Source organism: Takifugu rubripes, chromosome 2 (genome assembly GCF_901000725.2).
Source record: "Takifugu rubripes chromosome 2, fTakRub1.2, whole genome shotgun sequence".
NCBI lineage: Eukaryota > Metazoa > Chordata > Actinopteri > Tetraodontiformes > Tetraodontidae > Takifugu > Takifugu rubripes.
In genome coordinates, this window is record NC_042286.1 from 13569901 (window position 1) to 13588962 (window position 19062).

The window sequence follows — 19062 nt, forward strand, 5'->3', positions numbered from 1 at the left end:
CCCTGCCCCAGCTGTAGCATTAGCCTCGCCAACTACCGAGCAACAGACTGTAGTTATGTAACTCCCGCTGCAAACAACTACCCCGAAAACCCTCGGAAACACAACTCGGCGTTGACGTGAACTCGGACGCATTCATGCGGGACATGGACGCGCGGCAACGTGCGTGAAAGTCTGAAGACGGAGAAACGAAGGGCTGATCCTCATACAGGTTTAGCCTCATTCCAACACACACGCACGCACACACGCGCGCACACACACACAGCACTTTGATGTCGGCCCCGATCTCTCGTCCCTTCTTCTCCGCCCAACCAACGGATTCAGACCCTCGTCCACCCCCGACGTGATCGACGTGACTCGTCGTCCAATCAAAGCGCGCGGCTTCGTCCCCGTTGGCCAATCAGCGTCGTTCTCCCGTCTAAACCCGTCAAGCACGTTCAGGTGCATTTCTGTTATGTGTGCCATGGTCTCAACCCAGTAGTGTTGACAATAGGGTGAAACGGAACATCCCCGAATCGTAAACTAGCCGAGGAAAATATAAACTCCGGGGGATTTGGAAAGCTAAGGAAGCCAGGCTCTGTCAGGAATGTAATTGCGTTGACATAATCGTTTTATACAGCCGTACTTTATTATTAATGGAAGTTTGAACGTTATTCTTTTGGAAGGAACGGGCACTCGTGGGTTTGACTTGTTTCAGGCCAAATTTTCCTGCTGTTACGCCGCTTGCTTGGGAAAAGGCTGTTTGCACCGAGCTGCGGGTAGCAGAACTGTAAGCCCGGTAGATTTCCAAACATAGGAACTCCTTGCCACCGTCTCCGTTGCGAACCGCAAAGGATCAAGGTAAAGTACTACATCTGGAGAGGCTAAGGGCCACTCTGCCGGCTGCAGCTTGCCGAGCTCTGGTCGGGACTTGGGACAGAGTGTGTATCCCAACCTTTTCGGTCTGTCAGTCCTCTAGCGCTAGCTAAGTGTAGCAGTATTAGCACTGCCCCTGTATTTACATCTGGGATGATGGGTGATCGCCCATGCCCGCCCAGGTAACGTGGTTTTATTAGTATTTGTGTAAATCCATACCATGATTTACTCTGTGTTTTCATTGCAGCTTCCAGCGTTTGAGTTGCAAGATTATCTGAAAGCTAGCTGGTGACGGCTGTACGCTAAGGCTGTATGTTCAACTTAAGCTAACCCGCGATAGCCGCCGCACTAACGTTAGCTAACTATCCGAAATGCTCTTTTCTAAAATACGGCTCGAAAGTTGTGGTTGAAGGCTTCATTGACTCAACGTTAAGTTCGATGGCGTGTGTTGCAAACACGGAGAAAACAACTAGCTGCGGTAATCCTGGTCTCGTTTGAGACGTTTGAGTTCACCAGGAAGCGGTGGTAGCTGGTTAGCTAACGTTGAGGCTATCGCGCTGTCAAGTTTTGAATATTGTGTTGCTGCCAGGCCCGACATCGCCAGGCTCGCTTCTGCTCACTTATTCGACGCGGTCGCCTTTGAAACGCACGGTTACTCTCGCGATCGGCGTTTCTGCCCCGATAATGTGGGCCATTATCGGGACGTGCGGTCGCAATCGTGGTCAAAATGTCCGGTCTTTGTGGGGAGTTAGCGGGTGGTTCTGTCCGGGCAGAGCCGGTCCCGCTGGGTCTCGATCACGGTGGAAGGAGAACGTGTCCGCCCCGATGAAAAGGCTCAACTTTGACCGAAATTGTGCGTCGCATTTTCCAACTTGGGACTTTAGTGGAGTGCGCGTGCACGACCAAGGGCACTGTGGTGACATGAGGGTGATGAAGATGATGGTGATGAAGGTGATGGGGGTACGGGAACATGCTGATGAGTGAGAGATGTCGCTGATGGAGACCGACCTGAAGAAACCAACCGTCCGTTAGACTTTTCCTTCCTGTGTCCGAGGCTCCAAGGTGCCAGCGGGCAGGTGTGATGTCCGGCCGGACCCTGGGGGCCATTTGGGGGGGGGGGGGGGGGGGGCGTTTTCGTTTGGCCCTGTCCCACGGGCCCTTATGGAGGGAAGGTCCATGTGTCTCAGGTGACCGTGGATCGGCCCTCGACACGTCCTGGTTGCGCGGGGCCGTGGCTGCGTTTGGGCCGTGGCTGCATTGGGGCCCTGGTTGCGTTGGGGCCCTGGTTGCGTGGCGGCCCTGGCTGCGTTTTGGCCCCTGGCTGCGTGGGGGCCCTGGCTGCGTTTTGGCCCCTGGCTGCGTGGGGGCCCTGGCTGCGTTTTGGCCCCTGGTTGCGTGGGGGCCCCGGCTGCGTTTTGGCCCCTGGTTGCGTGGGGGCCCTGGTTGCGTGGCGGCCCTGGCTGCGTTGGGGCCGTGCCTGCATTGGGGCCCTGGTTGCGTTTTGGCCCCTGGCTGTGTGGGGGCCCTGGTTGCGTTGGGGCCGTGCCTGCATTGGGGCCCTGGTTGCGTTTTGGCCCCTGGCTGCGTTTTGGCCCCTGGCTGCGTGGGGGCCCTGGCTGCTGGGGGCCCTGGTTGCTGGGGGCCCTGGCTCCTGGGCCCTAATGTGGTGCATTGCAAGGGCTCCTGCTGGTTCGTGTCACTTCTGGCTCTGCTATAAACCCAGTAATTAATCAGCGCATTAACGGCGCTGACAGGTCATGTGGTCCGAAGGGTCGTCGGAGCGGCCCGGTCCGACAACGGGCCGGAGTTGATGCACTTCTTGTTCTTATGCATCTTTAACTACGAGGTTGCGATGTTCCGCTCCCAGGGAACCGGGCCCGTGTCCTCACGATTGTGACGGTTCTGTTTGGTGCTCTTTGGATTCTGTCAGTTGCCACGGGGACCAGACATCCCATCATGTGGGATCTAGCGGGAACATTCTAGTGTTGCTTAAAAAGCGGCTGCAGCTTTTTTTGGTCAAACCTCCGAGCCAGAACACCCAGAACTGGTCCTCATGCTGTGCTGGACTTGTCCTCATGCTGTGTTGGACCTGTCCTCCATGCTGGGCTGGACTTGCCCTCCGTGCTGGGCTGGACTTGTCCTCCATGCTGTGCTGGACTTGTCCTCCATGCTGTGTTGGACTTGTCCTCATGCTGGGCTGGACTTGTCCTCCATGCTGGGCTGGACTTGTCCTCATGCTGGGCTGGACTTGTCCTCCATGCTGTGCTGGACTTGTCCTCCATGCTGGGCTGGACTTGTCCTCATGCTGGGCTGGACTTGTCCTCCATGCTGTGCTGGACTTGTCCTCCATGCTGTGCTGGACTTGTCCTCCATGCTGGGCTGGACTTGTCCTCCATGCTGGGCTGGACTTGTCCTCATGCTGTGCTGGACTTGTCCTCTGCCTGGACTTGTCCTCCGCGCTGGGCTCGACTTGTCCTCTGCCTGGACTTGTCCTCCATGCTGTGCTGGACTTGTCCTCTGCCTGGACTTGTCCTCATGCTGTGCTGGACTTGTCCTCTGCCTGGACTTGTCCTCCATGCTGTGCTGGACTTGTCCTCTGCCTGGACTTGTCCTCCATGCTGTGCTGGACTTGTCCTCCATGCTAGGCTGGACTTGTCCTCTGCCTGGACTTGTCCTCCATGCTGTCCTGGACTTGTCCTCCGCCTGGACTTGTCCTCTGCGCTGTGTTGGACTTGTCCTCATGCTGTGCTAGACTTGTCCTCATGCTGTGCTAGACTTGTCCTCATGCTGGGCTGGACTTGTCCTCATGCTGTGCTGGACTTGTCCTCCATGCTGGGCTGGACTTGTCCTCTGCCTGGACTTGTTCTACACCTCGTGCACCTGCACAAGCATCATCAGATGAACGTGCTTGACCTGACTGGTTGAAATGATCTATGCTAAACAAGAATCATTTCTTTTACACAGCGTTGAGCTCACACGTGTTAGCACGTGTGAGCTAACACGTTAGCACGACGTTGAGCGCTCCTGTGGGTTCTGTGGTGTAAACGTAGGCTGGCACAGGTGAGGTCCCACCTCTCCGTGGTCCCTCTCTGTCCTCCCGGTGCTTTAATCCCGGCCTCTGGAGCCTGTGTCCACATCATCTGGTCTCTTATGTAAGAGGACGGGGAGGGGACTGAGGCTGGAGCTGCCTTGCTCTCCGTCTCTGCCGCCGCTCCGGCTCCCGCTCGCTCCGTGTTGTGGAGCGTTTCCTCGTTCGGCGACCGATGGTGCTTCATGGAGGTTCCAGTGATTCTCTGTGCAGGTGAGTCCAGAGTCCAGGTGCGTCGGGTCCGTTTGACCGGTGGGGCCCAGCCGACGCCACTCAAAGGCCTCGCTGTTGTTCGGACGTTCTGTTGGACCTTTTGTTGCCGGTGTCTTAAGAGGAGTGGGTCTAGGTTGTGCTGTTTGGTCCCGCTGGTCCGGGAGCGTGCTGGGATGCAAACCAAAGACCTTTGTAGCACAGCAGCCTTCAACCTCCATTAAGAGCGTTCATGGATGCTCTTCAGGATGTTGGTCTGTCTCAACCCCTGGTGACCGTTGTCACCCGCCTATCTAGTGTGGATACAGAGTTGGGACCCTGAGGTGGCCCCCTCGGTGCCCCCCTCGGTGCCCCCTGGCCCCCGGGAGCCTCGCAGTAACCTCCGTGTGACTTTGGGACGGTTTCTGTCAGGAGCGGAGTGATACCAGCCGGGTGGGAACATCTCTGCTGGCATCCAGTGCTCCTGGTGGCGCTCGTGCTCGCCACGGCAACAGTAACCGTGCTCATCCCGGGTGCCCCCCCCCCCCCCGACGTTGACTCCAGAGATGCAGCCAGCACACGTATGGCCCGCAGCCACTTCTTCATGCCTTGTTATGTAACCATTCTTTAGCTTCAATTCTGCCTTTTCCTTCCAGATTTGCAGCTGTTTCGCGTGTTTTATAATATTATTGGGACAAAGTGGTCGTGGGTGGAGCTGAGACGGGCACGCCACGGCGCCACGGCCTTCTGTTCTGAGTTGGGTCAGCTCCTGAGAGCTGTGTGAGGAGTTCAAATGCATCTCTATAAGGATTCGTCCACCTGGGGGGGCGCGGAGACGCTGCTTTTGTGCTGTTTAGAGTTGGAACGTGAACACGACGTTAGGAAAATGATCGTGCTGCTGAAGCAAGAGTCCAGCAGCTTCTGCTGGGGAGGGAGACGTTTACTGGCTGCTCCCGTTGCTGTTTCGTTAGACGTAATCAGCTGCAAACATGCTGCTGCGAACATTTCCTCTGCTTCCTCTATGGCAGAAGCCTTCAAGACGCACAACTGCTGCCATTGTTCGGTCCGTGTGCACGTGCGCGTGCGCGTCAGACGCGGACAGTCGAGTCCGAGTGTGGTCGCGATGCTGTTGCTTCTCTGCTCGAAGACGTGATCACACCTGCTTCGGTGCTGCTGCCTTTGTTTGTTTCAATATTAACAAGTGGTGAGGAACAAGAGCAGCGCCGCCATGCTAACGCTCAAGCTAAACTCAAGCTAAAGCTGTGATCCTAATGCATTAATGTCTGTGTTTTGCCCTCAGTCGGCGTTGCTGCCCCAGCGCCCTCACGCTGTCCTCTCTCCCAGCAGGGCTATGTCCTCGGCAGCCACCACATCACCATCCGTGGACAAAGTAGATGGATTTTCCCGGAAGTCTGTCAGAAAGGCCAAGCAGAAGCGCTCGCAGAGTTCGTCCCAGTTCCGCTCTCAGGGCAAACCCATAGAGCTCACGCCCTTGCCACTGCTCAAGGGTAAGCGCAGTGTGTGTGTAAGTGTGTGTACGTTGGAGCGAGCGTAAATGAGTGTGACGGTGTAACAAATGCAAACATCATCATCATCATCATCATCATCATCATCATCCGTGAACGTTTCTCTGTAGTGTCCTGTGATGTTAAACGCTGGCAGCTGCCAGAGTGGGGCGGCAGGTCGCCCCGGCTCTGTGGGCCCGGGACACGGAGGGTTCTTGGTTCAAGCTCCGATGCAGGAGAAACCTGGGGAGGGAATGCTCACGTGCAATGAGCTGGCTCCTGCCTTCACCCATAAGCAAACGGGATGGACACCAGCACCCTCCTAAAAGGGAAGAAGACGAGAGACGAGCTGCCAGAGTTGGTGTCGTTGCTGGTCCGAGGGGGGCGGGGCTTAGCGTTCTGACGGTTTTGCCATCACTTTACTCCAGACTTGAATCTGATTGATTGTGGGATCATTTGGGTCTCCAACCGTTAGCAAATGCAGCTAAGAACAATGAAATGAAGATGAAGAGCGGCTCCACGCGTGCGAGTGCCACCCAGCACGGGGCGCTGTGCACGGCGCTGGGCGCTCCAGTTGACCTGCTAAAGTGCAGGCGAGTCCGGTCAGAGCCCGGGACACCCTCGGAGTGTCCCCGACTGCTGACCGTCCACCCAGAGAGGAAGAATGTGGAGGCCCAGATAAAGTCCAGAAGAGCCGTAACGGCTGCAGATGTCCGTAGTCTGTCAGGCTGCAGCCGACCACACGGGTGGCCTTCAGCAACAGTTGGGCGGCTTTTATGGGCCGTCTTTTATGGGCTGGCTGACTGGACCCATCAGGACAGCATCAAGAGAGGTTCTGCTAGGGTTCTTTAGCACGGCCTGCAACGTTAGCATGAACCGCTGGAATATGGAACTGGTGCGGGAATGTTTTCTTCAAACATTTAGATGAGAAGGGCAGAAAAAATTGCCAGCCTGCTCCCTGGTTACCACCCGAGTTGGCATAGCAACAGCAGATCACGTTGCCTGAATCCTCCCTTTATGTTGAGGGTGAAAAGATTCCGATGGGAGGCAAACACCCATAAAGTGGACACCTTCGTGTCCTTCGTCCTGTTTATTTTATACATTAAATCACCTGCTTGTGTCGCTTTGTGGTTGATTTCCACAGATCTGAGCCCCTTAAATAGGAACTTTTCTAAAACTTCCCCTTCCTCCACCTCTGTCTCCTTTGGCTCCGATCTCTGATCAGACACCTGGAGACTCTTCCCGACCAGCTTTTGGCTCCAGGTCCGTCTTCGCTGACGCTGTCGGGGCTCCTCTGTGAGACCCTGAAGGTGTCCCAGGTTTCATCTGATGTCTTCTGGGTGTCCAGAATGTCACGTGAGTCCTCCACGGTTCTGGAGAGTTGCCGACATGACTCTGGTTCAGGCAGCACTTTGGTCTTTCAATGAGGCGTATTTGGGCAGTTTGGGACCCGCAGAGTTAACGTTCCTCCACCGGCGCGTTGAGTCCTCCTACAGGCGACCCGTTTGTGGAGGAGCGAGAGACCCGACGGGCGTCTGGCCTCTGTTGCCGAGAGGAGCAGAAAATAGAGGCGGAGATGCACATTGCTGAACAGTCGTTCTGGATTTGACCCTGTCAGTGAAACCCTCCCACCCACACGCCGCTCCATCTTCCCTCCCCTCAGGAGAAACCCGACCCGCTCAGCGTCTCTTTACAGTTCCCCGGCCCCACACTTGCTGCCAGGCGAGTGGGAGGTCAGTTAAAGTCCCGCCGTCCACGTGTTTAATTTGATCGGCGCCCGCCGCCGCAGCGCTCGCCACGGTCGTTTTCTCCCGCTGGAGCCCGACAGGAAGAGGAATCCTGATTAAGTGAGTGGATACGGCTCGTTTGTGTGGCAGGCGCTAGCACGCGCGCTGCGCGTTAAAGTTAGCCTCGGCTGTTGCTGTCACCAGCTGTGTGTGTGTGTGTGTGTGTGTGCGTGTGTGTGTGTGTGTGTGTCCACACACACTCGCGAGGCAGATAGAAAGGTAACTTAAAATGGACCGCGTGGTAACAGAAGACGAGTGTTTTCACTGGCTGAGGAGAGGCTGGAAAGTCTTGCGTGGAGGAGCGGGTCTCTGTGGTCCAGTTGGTGCTGACCTGTTCCAGGCTCTGGTACCAGGAAGAACCAGTGTCAGGACTCCGGTCCAGTTCGGCTTCACGCGTCGGCCCACATCGACAGTTTAGCACGTTGTTGTGGTTTCGTCGGTGCTTTTTGTGATGACATTTCCAGGAAATGTCGATCACGGGCCAAAGAGAAGTTCTGGAATTCCAGAGGGACTTTGACCTTTGACCTTCCAAAGATCAAAGATGTTCCACTACTGCCTCTGTTCTACTGAGTCACAGTATTTGTGGAGATGAGCTGCTTGGCTGGGGTCGGTGCTCCACGGGGGCTTTTTTTGTAGTTAACTAACAGTCGGGCCCTAAATCGCCCCCCAGCGCTGACGGGTGAATCGAGTCGTGTTCAGAAGGGATCAGAGGAGCGAACTGTCAACTCCTCAACATGAGATGGTTCCTCACTCAGGGGAACCACCTCCAACAACCTTCAGGCTTCTGCCTTCTGAGGGGGGGGGGGGGTGCACGATGCTGGAATCTCTGCTATGCGAGCGGCGAGCGATCCCGACGCTCCCGTCGGGGTGGCGCTGAAAGCCGTCTTTGTGTGAACCATCCCAGGTGATCGGGACCGCTGCCGCCGGGCTCGGCGACACTCGGGCTGTCACGGGGTTAAGAACCCGCGACCTGCCGGTTCTGTGACGTCTTTGCAGCCCAGCGTCAAAGCGGAGGAATATTAACCTTCCCGGCTACACGGGGGCAAACGTTTGCTCTACTGCCTGTTTATTTGCCCCAGACGGCTCGAACTGCTGTATGTCAGCGCACGTTTGCTTCTGCCAGCCTGTTGCACGCGCGGGTCTTTGGTTCTTTTCTCCATCGCGTGTTTTGGAATCTTAAACACTTAAAGTGGGATCTGTTTTATTTTATCCCTGCGACGAGGAAACGACTGGAAAAAAGAAGTGGGAGTAGCTGAAAAGCAGATTGATGGAAACGTCACCACAGGACAACAAAAGGAGCAGATGTGATTCCAGCCAGGATGTATCTTCTCATCTCGCCATAATCTTTTATGTAACGCTGACCCGGGTGGATTATAGCCCCAGTGGGGACAGAACCCATGTCCTCTGCAGGGAACATGACAAACAGCCTTTTAAAAGTCCTCTGCTTCTGTTGAGGAAATCAATATTGAATCCTGATTATTAATACTTGGCTCCTTTTTAAGGAGCTGCGGAGACGTTCCAGCGTCTCCGTGGCTTTGATCTGTGGCGTTTAGCGTTGCCTGTGTGCACCGTGATGGTGGCTGTGTGTGATGACACGGCCCATTAGCACATGTACAAACATGATATTAGCGTAGCCTGATTATAACAAACCTTTAATTGACCTTCAGGCGCCGCAGCTCGCCCCTTGGCCCTCTCTCTCTCTCTCTCTCTCTCTCTCCTGTTGTAACTCAAGCTCGCCTGACCAGTCATACACACGCTGCTTTTAGAGACTTGGGGCTTTCCCTGTGTGTGAGTGTGTGAGTGTGTGTGTGTGTGTGTGTGTGTGTGTGTGTGAGTGAGTGTGTGTGTGTGTGTGTATGTGTGTGAGTGAGTGAGTGCGTGAGCGTGTGTGTGTGAGTGTGTGAGTGAGTGTGTGAGCGTGTGTGTGTGAGTGAGTGAGTGTGTGTGTGTGTGTGTGTGAGTGAGTGTGTGTGTGTGTGAGCGTGTGTGTGTGTGTGTGTGTCATCGTGGCTTTTAGGTTCCTAATAAGAGTAATTGGGATGGTCTGAAGGATCCGGAGCTCCCGGGTCTGTCAAATTCCAGGTACTCCAGTTTCCTCCCAGCTTGAAAACAGCCCGAGTGAGTCGGCGCCGTCAGCTGAGCGGAGCGCCCTGCAGCGACGGCGTCCGTGTGTCCGACGGGCGATCTGCGACGTTTGAGATAACATCACCTGGGCTTCACCACCTCTGAGTATTTGAATGAACGTGTGTGTGTGTGTGTGTGTGTGTGATTTGATTCTGACCGAGCTTCTTGTAGACTTACTTAACTCTTAATCATGTTTGGCTGCTCGGGTCATTAGGAGCTGCTGTAATCTGGAGCCTCCTTCTAAAGATCTGAAGAGCTTAATGCCGTAAAACCATCCGATTCTTCTTCATTTAGCTTCTCTTACACGAGCTGCCGTATTCCCATTCGTGCACGTGATCATTCCTCGGTCCTGTTGTGTATTTAGTGCCACTCTCGGGGGTTCCTGTGGTGAACGGTCTGCTTTTGGGTCTCTCTCATGCTGTGAGTTGTAAATTGCTTCTCCTCCATTAATTAAACGGTATTAAGTCTCCCTTCCGCCGCTAACGAAGCTCAGATGAGAGTCGAGGCTGAACTGGAGCAGCAGAGCAGACAAACTTGGAGCAGAAGAGCTGGTGGAGGCCGACGTTCCAGCCAGACAACCTGGAATTTCCAGGGTTTTTCACCAGGCAGCACAATTGCTGCACCAGGAGGCCCAATAGTTCGTTTATTTAGCAGCGCATAATTCAGCCCGATCGAAGGACTAATGCTTTAATGAGCACGTGTGAACTGCGCGGGTCAGACGGGGTCCGAACGGACCACATCTCAACTCCGGCTGAGCGTTAGCGAAACACAACGATGCTAATCGCTCCAAATGCTACATGACCGTCATTCTAATTGACTTCTAATTTGGTGTGCGTGGGGTGAGCGTGGGCGTCATTTCTTGGCTCTTCACACACCTTTAAATGGAACCACACACTCCTCCCGCGGCCTCTCTGTCCTTCAGCTCGCCGGTTCTCCATCGGGTCCTTGGGTTCCAGCGTGGTTGGCTGCGCTGTCTTTGTCTCTGGGATTACTGGATCCTCGGTGATTATGTGTCTATTAATAGCTTCCTTTACGGGTGTTCACACGCTGCTCCGGTGGTGAGGCTGCGGACCCCGAGGCCTCGCCGCCATCATCGCCGCCCACGACAGAAGCGTGCACGCGTGCACGGCTCTGCAGGAGCGCTCCGTTTTTAACCGGAGGGGAACTTCGATCCGGTTGGCCGGGGAACAGGGAGGCGCTGGTCCCTGCAGGTTGCCTGTCCAGCTCACTCCTGTCTGGACCGGAGGCCAGTGGGTCGAGAAACAAGCACCGCTTGGATCGAAGGCTTCGGAATCGCGCCTTCATTCGGAACCATTTCCGTTTAAATGGAGCATCAGGGGACAGCAGAATTATTAATGAGCAAACTCAACGAGCCTTTTTGTTAATTGTGGTTCTTTTCACCTTTGGATCCCGATAATTAGTCCGTGCTTTGCTGTTTTCATGGTTGGAATCAGGTGAATCCCAAAACTCGGTGTTAATGGTGCGTCGCAGGTCTGCGGGCTGAACTCTGCCTGACCTGAGCGACCTGCTCCGGGTCTGACGGCTCCGGGTCTGACGGCTCCGGGTCTGACGGCTCCGGGTCTGACGGCTCCTCTTCAGCGGAATACTGATGCTGCTGCGGAGCTTTGATGAATAAGTAAAACCCAAGCAGGCAGGAAAGGCACTCCTTCACCTGCTGCTGCAGCATCCTGCTCTTCCCAGTGACTCCATGGTTCCTGCCTGTTTCCTCTATCAGTTCACACACACACACACACACACACACGCCCGTCTTTGACCCGATGATCCTGTTGACTCCTCTGTGATTTCATTTGCCGGACAAACAACTCGGGATTCCAAAGTGCTGCTGTGTGGATGTTTCTAACCTTCCTCTTGCCCTCTTTTCCGGGGATCCCTCCATCCCCCCCCCCCCCTCCAGACGTGCCAGCGCCGGAACAGCCGGAGCTGTTCCTGAAGAAGCTGCAGCAGTGCTGTACTGTCTTTGACTTTATGGACACGCTGTCAGACCTCAAGATGAAGGAGTACAAGCGCTCCACGCTCAACGAGCTGGTGGACTACGTGACCGTCAGCCGCGGCTACCTGACGGAGCAGGCCTATCCCGAGGTCGTCAAAATGGTGAGTGGGAGGGGCTTAACGGAGAATTCCCGGAACGTTCCGGTTAGTCAGTCACACGTTGGCGGAAGCTTCAGGACAGGAGAATGAAAAAAGAAGTCGCTGGATTTCTAAAGTTTAATCTGGATGCTGAAAGATTACTTGTGCTGTTCACACACACACACACACACACACATGTGCACACACACCCCCAGTGGTAACCAGAGCCCTGTAGAAAGTGTTAACCTCATCGTTCCTCATGTTTACCTTCAGGTGTCTCACAACATATTCCGGACTCTTCCGCCCAGCGACAGTAACGAGTTTGACCCAGAGGAGGACGAACCGACGCTCGAGGCCTCCTGGCCACACCTACAGGTGCGCTACGGGAACTCCCCCGAGGAACTCCTTGATTTCTGTCTAGCGTTAGTGATCCGTCATGCTGGGGGGCCCTCTGGTGGTTGGTTGCACCACAGTTCATGCTGCCTGAACCTTGGGGGGGGGGGGGGGGTAACTAGAGAGCTGCTGCCTGCTGCTGCTACATGGCTGGGGTGTAACGTGCGTTTGTAAATGACGCTGTTGCTCAGCTGCTTCTCCTGCTGGTTTTGTTTGGGTCCAAAGAGCCAGATGCTCTGGTCTCTCACCTCCCCTCCTCCTTCTGTGTGCCTGCTGCCCAGGACTCCTTTAGAAATGAGATGCAAATCTCAAGGAGAAGCTTCCTGGTAAAACCTTTTTTCTCTTTTGTTTCCTTCTATATTTTAGGTTTTACCCCCCCCCCCCCCCCCCAAGCCAGTTGAACCTTTTTACTCCCCCACTTCCTGTTCTGTCCAGTCCTCATCCTTCCCACCTCAGACTGCGCTGTGTGTGACCTTTGACCCTTTGAGGTGTGACCCAGTCGTAGTGTTAGCGGGGCTAGCTTGAGGGCTAAGTGACATGTTGGTCCGTCTCACATCTTCACACCAACGTCTCGTCGTGTTCAGCGTTTTAATGCGATGGAACGGGAACGGGTGACCACGATCTTCTCGCCAGTGTCTCCGTGGACGTTAACATCTCCCCTCTTTCTCTTTCTGTCTCCTCCTCTCGTCCTCCTTGGCTCCTCCCCTCTCCAGTTGGTATACGAGTTCTTCATCCGTTTCTTGGAGAGTCAGGAATTCCAGCCCAGCATTGCCAAAAAGTACATAGACCAGAAGTTTGTCCTACAGGTGCGTGCGTCCGTCCCTCGGCGTGTCCGTCTCAGCGTCCTCCCCCCCCCCCGCCTCTGCGATGGTCTCACCTCTCTGGTCTTTTCCTCCCGTCCAGCTCCTGGAGTTGTTTGACAGCGAGGATCCTCGGGAGAGAGACTACTTGAAGACAGTCTTGCATAGAATCTATGGCAAATTCCTGGGGCTGAGGGCTTTTATACGAAAACAGATCAATAATATTTTTCTACGGTGAGTCTGTCGGGTATTTCTGACCCGAGCGGGTCAGGGTGCTTCGTGTTGGGTCTAATTTTGTTGCTCCCTTCTTGTCTCGTCAGTTTTGTTTATGAAACGGAGCACTTCAACGGGGTGGCCGAGCTGTTGGAGATCCTGGGGAGGTTTGTAGACCATGTCCTTTGTGGTTCTGACCATTCTGGTACCGGTTTCTTTCCCAGGCTACAGGACCAATACGTCTTTCTGTCCACAGCTCTTTGATCTTCTTCTCTTTGTCAGTGAGAAGCTTTGATGTGTTCATGATTAATTAATGTGGCTTTTTCTTTTGTGATGTGCCCCCATCTCCAGTATAATCAACGGTTTCGCTCTGCCGCTGAAAGCAGAACATAAACAGTTCCTGGTTAAGGTGTTGATCCCGCTCCACACGGTCAGGAGTCTGTCCCTCTTCCACGCACAGGTGAGATCTGTCAACATCTGCTTGGCTTCGTCCAGAGGTGTGATGATGGTTCTGGGCCTCGCCGCCTCAATCTGGAACCGCTTTAAAATGAAAACGAAACATTTCTCCGAATGTGGTTCTGGTTCTGTTCTCTCCCTGCAGTTGGCGTATTGCATTGTACAGTTCCTAGAGAAAGACCCGACATTAACAGAACCGGTAAGTACGAGAACCGATTTCCCTTTCATTAGCTTCAGGAAGTTAGCTAGGTTAGCTGGTCATTACAGTTAGCTTCATCTCCTCCTCTTCCTCGTCAGGTCATCAGGGGTTTACTGAAGTTCTGGCCTAAAACCTGCAGTCAAAAAGAGGTGAGACTTTGTGGCCGCTGGCAGTCTGGTGGCTCTGCCTGAGCGTGGGGGGGTGACGCGATGCTGTCGCCCTGCAGGTGATGTTTCTGGGCGAGCTGGAGGAAATCCTGGACGTCATCGAGCCGACGCAGTTTGTCAAGATCCAGGAGCCCCTCTTCAAACAGATCTCCAGATGTGTCTCCAGCCCACACTTCCAGGTCAGTCGCCCTGTCCGGCTCTGCGGAGTCGTCCCAGCACCAAGCTCGTGTCTGGAGACGCGTGGCCGTCCGCTCACGCTTGTGTCTGGCCGTCTCAGGTTGCGGAGCGAGCTCTCTACTACTGGAACAACGAGTACATCATGAGCCTGATCGAGGAGAACTCCAGCGTCATCCTGCCCATCATGTTCGCCAGCTTGTACAGGATCTCCAAAGAGCACTGGAACCCGTGAGTGCTGCAACCAACACATTAGTCACATTGTCACGTTAGACTCGGCCGTTCTTTTGCTGTAAACGAGTGTAGCAGCATCAGGTCAGTCTTTCCTGACCTCTTACATCTTTACCATCAAAATAAGAAACAAGGGAACTTTATTTTGCAATAATTACTGGGGCTGCCAATTCTCCGGCCCATTGCTGTGACCCTAACTGCTACCTTTGGCTCCCTCTAGCGGCCACCAGGGGTTTAGCACCGACCCGGAGGGCCTAAATCGTGCTATAAATGACAACAGTCGTTGAAGCCTAAAGCGCTGCAGGTTGAGATGGGTTCAGTTGTGACCCTCTGTCCTCTGTCCCGCTTACAGGGCCATCGTGGCGCTGGTCTACAACGTGCTGAAGGCCTTCATGGAGATGAACAGTACCTTATTTGATGAGCTGACAGCCACTTACAAGTCAGACCGCCAGCGGTAAGCAGCCGCCGTCGCACCTCCTCGCCGTTACCGACGGACCGTCCACTGAATTCACGTCTTCTGGTTTGGTTCTGCAGGGAGAAGAAGAAAGAGAAGGAGCGGGAAGAGCTGTGGAAGAAGTTGGAGGATTTGGAGCTGAAGCGGGGCCTTAGGAGTGACGGGATCATCCCAACTTAACAAAAACAATGCCATGCACCCCTAGGCCCCTCCCCTTCTTTCCTGCCCCCCCTGCCTTTTTCCTCCTACCCCCCTCTACATCAGCCATGTCTGCCCAGAGCTCTGAGCAAACCCTGAAACAGGTCGTTATGTCTGGATTGATTCAGAGCATCGGCCATTTTCTTAAGATTTTCCTCATTTTGTTTTTATTTTTTTTCCTGTGTTTGTGCGACTTACTTTACAGTAGATTCATCACGTCTGTTTTCATTATTTCAGCAGCACTGTAAATAATTATTTTTTTCTTTTCCCCTTAAACCGATATTATTGCAGAAAAACAAAACAGTAATAATAAAAAAAAAAGGAAGAAAAAATAGAAACCATGAATATGACTTGTGTGGGAGGGGGATTAAAACCATTTTGTGGGCTGTAGGACAGGAAATGAACTCTTGGAAAACAAAAAGGAGAAGAAGATAGTTTGATTTTAACTCTTCATCCTGCTCTTCGTCGCTCCCATCCCTGATGTAATCTTTTGTTTTCCTGGTTCTCCTCTTTGCTTCTCCTCTGGATGCCTCCATCTTTACGTTCCCTCTCTTCACACACCCCCTCAAAACGGCCCCCTCCGTTCTGCTGGATGAAAAACGAACCGGTCACATTTAAAACCAGCGACGGGGGCTCGGAAACACACATTAACACACACTTACAGTCTCCCCTTTGAGTGCATTTACATGCTCTCGATGTCTTTTCGGACCCCTCCTGGCAACCACTGACGAAAATATGAAAGTATACCTTCCAAAGTAATTCTTTTGATTTTGCCCCCCACCTGGTGGTGGTTTTCAGCTGCTGGTGAGGCAGCGTGAACGCTGACTGGGAGCCAGGGCTGTGGGAGCCAGGCCCAGGGCTGTGGGAGCCAGGCCCAGGTGTGTGGGACCCAGGCCCAGGGCTGTGGGAGCCAGGCCCGGGGCTGTGGGAGCCAGGCCCGGGGCTGTGGGACCCAGGCCCAGGGCTGTGGGAGCCAGGCCCGGGGCTGTGGGAGCCAGGCCCAGGGCTGTGGGACCCAGGCCCAGGGGTGTGGGACCCAGGCCCAGGGCTGTGGGACCCAGGCCCAGGGCTGTGGGAGCCAGGCCCGGGGCTGTGGGAGCCAGGCCCAGGGCTGTGGGAGCCAGGCCCGGGGCTGTGGGACCCAGGCCCAGGGCTGTGGGAGCCAGGCCCGGGGCTGTGGGAGCCAGGCCCAGGGCTGTGGGACCCAGGCCCAGGGGTGTGGGACCCAGGCCCAGGGCTGTGGGACCCAGGCCCGGGCGTGTGGGACCCAGGCCCGGGCGTGTGGGACCCAGGCCCGGGGGTGTGGGACCCCAGTCAGCTGCCTGGTCGGACAGAAGATCCCTGCTGATCACAGCCCTCGAGCACCGGGTCGGATCCCCCCCCCCGGGGGATGGTCATCAGGGTTGTTGTCCACGTGTAAACGCACTCAAATTTTGCCTTTTAACTCTGGACGGAAGGGAATTAGTGCCACATTGGAGAAAATACCAGTAAAAATTAGGGGTACATCATAATATGTCATTTTCTTTGTCTGTTTTGTTTTTTGGTTTTAATTTCCACTAAAAAAAAAAAAAAAAGAATTGTAATTTTCATCACAATTAAAATTTTCTCTCAACATAATTTGAAAAAGATCCCCTAATTTAGATTTTTTTTTCTCCCCACATGTGGACCAAAAGAAAAATCCTTTCTTTTTTCTTTTTTTCCGTTTCCGTCCCCGTGTACCTTCCACAGCAGTCCTCCCAGGTGTCAGTCTGGAACTGGTTCCTGGTGCCGTTAGATGGATTTGACAGACAAAAGTTATCAGAAGTGCTGAAAGTCATCTAGTCCACCTCAGCCTGCTCCTCTGTCCTCCGCCCACCAGGGGGCGCCGTGTTGACTCCACAGTATTAACAGCAGTGGGAAAAAGACAACCCTGTACATTGTTATGGAATGCAGTACACTGATAATCTTGTATCGTGTAGTACTTTAGTTTTTGTGTAGGATCATGTGGAGAGGAGTATCCAGTATATAAAGAGGTATTATGGAACAACTTCCTGCTATTTATGATAGTGTTTCCCCTTTTTACTCTTTCTTTCTGTCTGACTCCTCCCTCTTGGTTTTTATCTCATTTTCGATATTTTGGAGACGATTCTTTTGACATTTGGATATATATTTTTTTTTAGTTGGGGAGGGTGGGCGGGGGTAGTAGAGAGGGCAGGAGGCCCGGAGCAGACCACTGTGGCGGAGGTGCGATGGTTGAACCTCCCTCCTTCTCCCTCACAGAGTTGTGTGTGTTAGAGCGGCCCAGATGTAATATGATCAAACACGGAGGGGAAAACACAGATTAAAAAAAGGGTTGGAGAAATACAAATGTTTAATTATTTTAAAAAATAAAGAGATATTAAATTAAACCTGTTTTGTGATAAACGCCCAGATGGTGCATTGATTTTATTTACTGACGTAAGTGTGTGTGCGCGCGCGTGTGTGTGAGAGAGAATACGGGGGTATAAATAAGTGCATCATTTTACTTGAATCAAACATCTGAATTGAATGTTTAGCAGCAGCGAAAGGGTTAAAACGAGAGTGGGTGTAGCGACACCAACAGGTGAGCTGAGGAGCTGCAGGGGGGTGAGGAAGAGGAGGAGCGATGAAGGTGCAACACGTGAGTTTCTCTGGTCAAACCCAGGTTTAGTTTGAGGTTTCCTCACCGAATGAGCTTCAGAACTCAACCCGAAGTATATTTAATAAACGGTTTATACGAGGTTTTTTTTTTTTAATATTCAATGATTTAACTAACTGTTTGACCGTGAAATACGGAACATAAAGACACTAAGACAAAACACGGCTGTTTAAAAAAGACGTAATGCAGATTTGAAACGTTCATATTCTATTAAATAACTTCGCTAATTATGATTGTTACAGGCGATTTGATTTGATTTCATAATAACCAACCTACGCTCAACCAGAAAAGCCCCTTCTTTAATAGCAAAAGAGCAACATCGCCGCCTACCGCTGCGGAGGTGAAGTACACAATAGACCAGGCATGGGCAAACACGCGGCCCGTTAAACTTGAAAAATTAAATGAATAAACCTTGTTAATGTTAAATTTTCACTGCAATTCTGGTGTTTTCACACTAGAAAAAAGACAGTCAGGAGGAGAGTGATGGTGATATCCTGAAGGATAACAGAACTTTCAGTGCTTTAAAATAGAAATGGTTATTAATTTTTTTTTAAAAGGCACATTTTATTCATTTGATTTTAAGTGTTTTAAGACTCATTCCAAAGTCAGATATTTTGTTGTAATGCTTCTCTTCATTTTCATTTGAAATTAAAGCACATGTTTTCTCCATATCCCAAGATGTGTATTTTTTCTCCAATGAGGTGAGGTTACCAAAGCACTCCATCCATCCATCTGCTCCTGGTCCGGCCCCTTTGTCAAATGTTAGAACCCATTGTGGCCCACGAATCAAAATGTTTGCCCACCCCTGCAATAGACCCAAAATGGAAAACAAAATGTTAATTTTTTTTAGCCTGCACTGTATTGAAAGGCGTAAACATCGTGTGAATATCAAATGATATATAAAAACCAAAAGAAAACCCTATCAACTAAATTATAGTTTATTTGGGTGTTCCGTTTAAATGACGAAATAAAAACACAAAGTGCAGTTACTGGCGTTGCCGGTAGATGGCAGCAGTGGTTCAAAGTTCCGAAAATGCGCGGTAAATTATTTGTGAGTTAAATTAAATCGGTCAAACAGAAACGCCCAAATGTTTTTATGATTTTATTTTTTTAAATTCTGAAATACCATGTGATAAATTGCGTAAAAGTGCCGTACACACTGAGAGGGGAAGAAAGCCAAACAAGAGAGTTGTATGAAAGAATCCCTTTAAGATGACAGATCTCCCATTTGTTTCACCTCTAAATTGGGGTCAGGACTGTAGCTGGTCACCAAATATCTAATTAGCTTCACCTGTCCAGCAGAAAAAGATCCAAAGGCTTTTCCTCTAAGATTCACCCACATTCTATCTCCATTAGGTGGGCTGGGTGTAATTAGTGGAACGCTTCAGTGCACACTCGGCATACTTGTATTAAAAATGCGTCCCTGTGGGCGCCGCTGGAGGTTTTAGCCCTCAAAGCTTCTCAGCTGAGCTGCTTCCTGCAGTAACG

At 52.6% G+C, this 19062-nt stretch overlaps 1 protein-coding gene across 5 annotated transcripts; it reads left to right on the forward strand.

Moving 5' to 3' along the window:
• The first annotated feature begins 431 nt into the window (after positions 1-431).
• ppp2r5eb (protein phosphatase 2, regulatory subunit B', epsilon isoform b) lies at positions 432-16535 on the forward strand. 5 transcript variants are annotated; one of them, XM_011619992.2, is made up of 14 exons: positions 432-837; positions 5474-5637; positions 11461-11657; positions 11907-12008; positions 12740-12832; positions 12930-13060; positions 13147-13206; positions 13391-13499; positions 13641-13694; positions 13793-13843; positions 13921-14040; positions 14139-14266; positions 14619-14720; positions 14801-16535. In XM_011619992.2, the coding sequence occupies exons 2-14, from the start codon at positions 5481-5483 to the stop codon at positions 14898-14900; spliced, it is 1404 nt and encodes a 467-aa protein (XP_011618294.1). In that variant the 5' UTR covers positions 432-837; positions 5474-5480; the 3' UTR covers positions 14901-16535. The 5 variants fall into 5 exon arrangements, with proteins under 5 accessions (XP_011618294.1, XP_011618292.1, XP_011618291.1 ...); XM_011619990.2 differs by having other exon boundaries at positions 5477-5637; XM_011619989.2 differs by lacking the exon at positions 432-837 and adding an exon at positions 844-1034.
• Positions 16536-19062: the final 2527 nt, after the last annotated feature.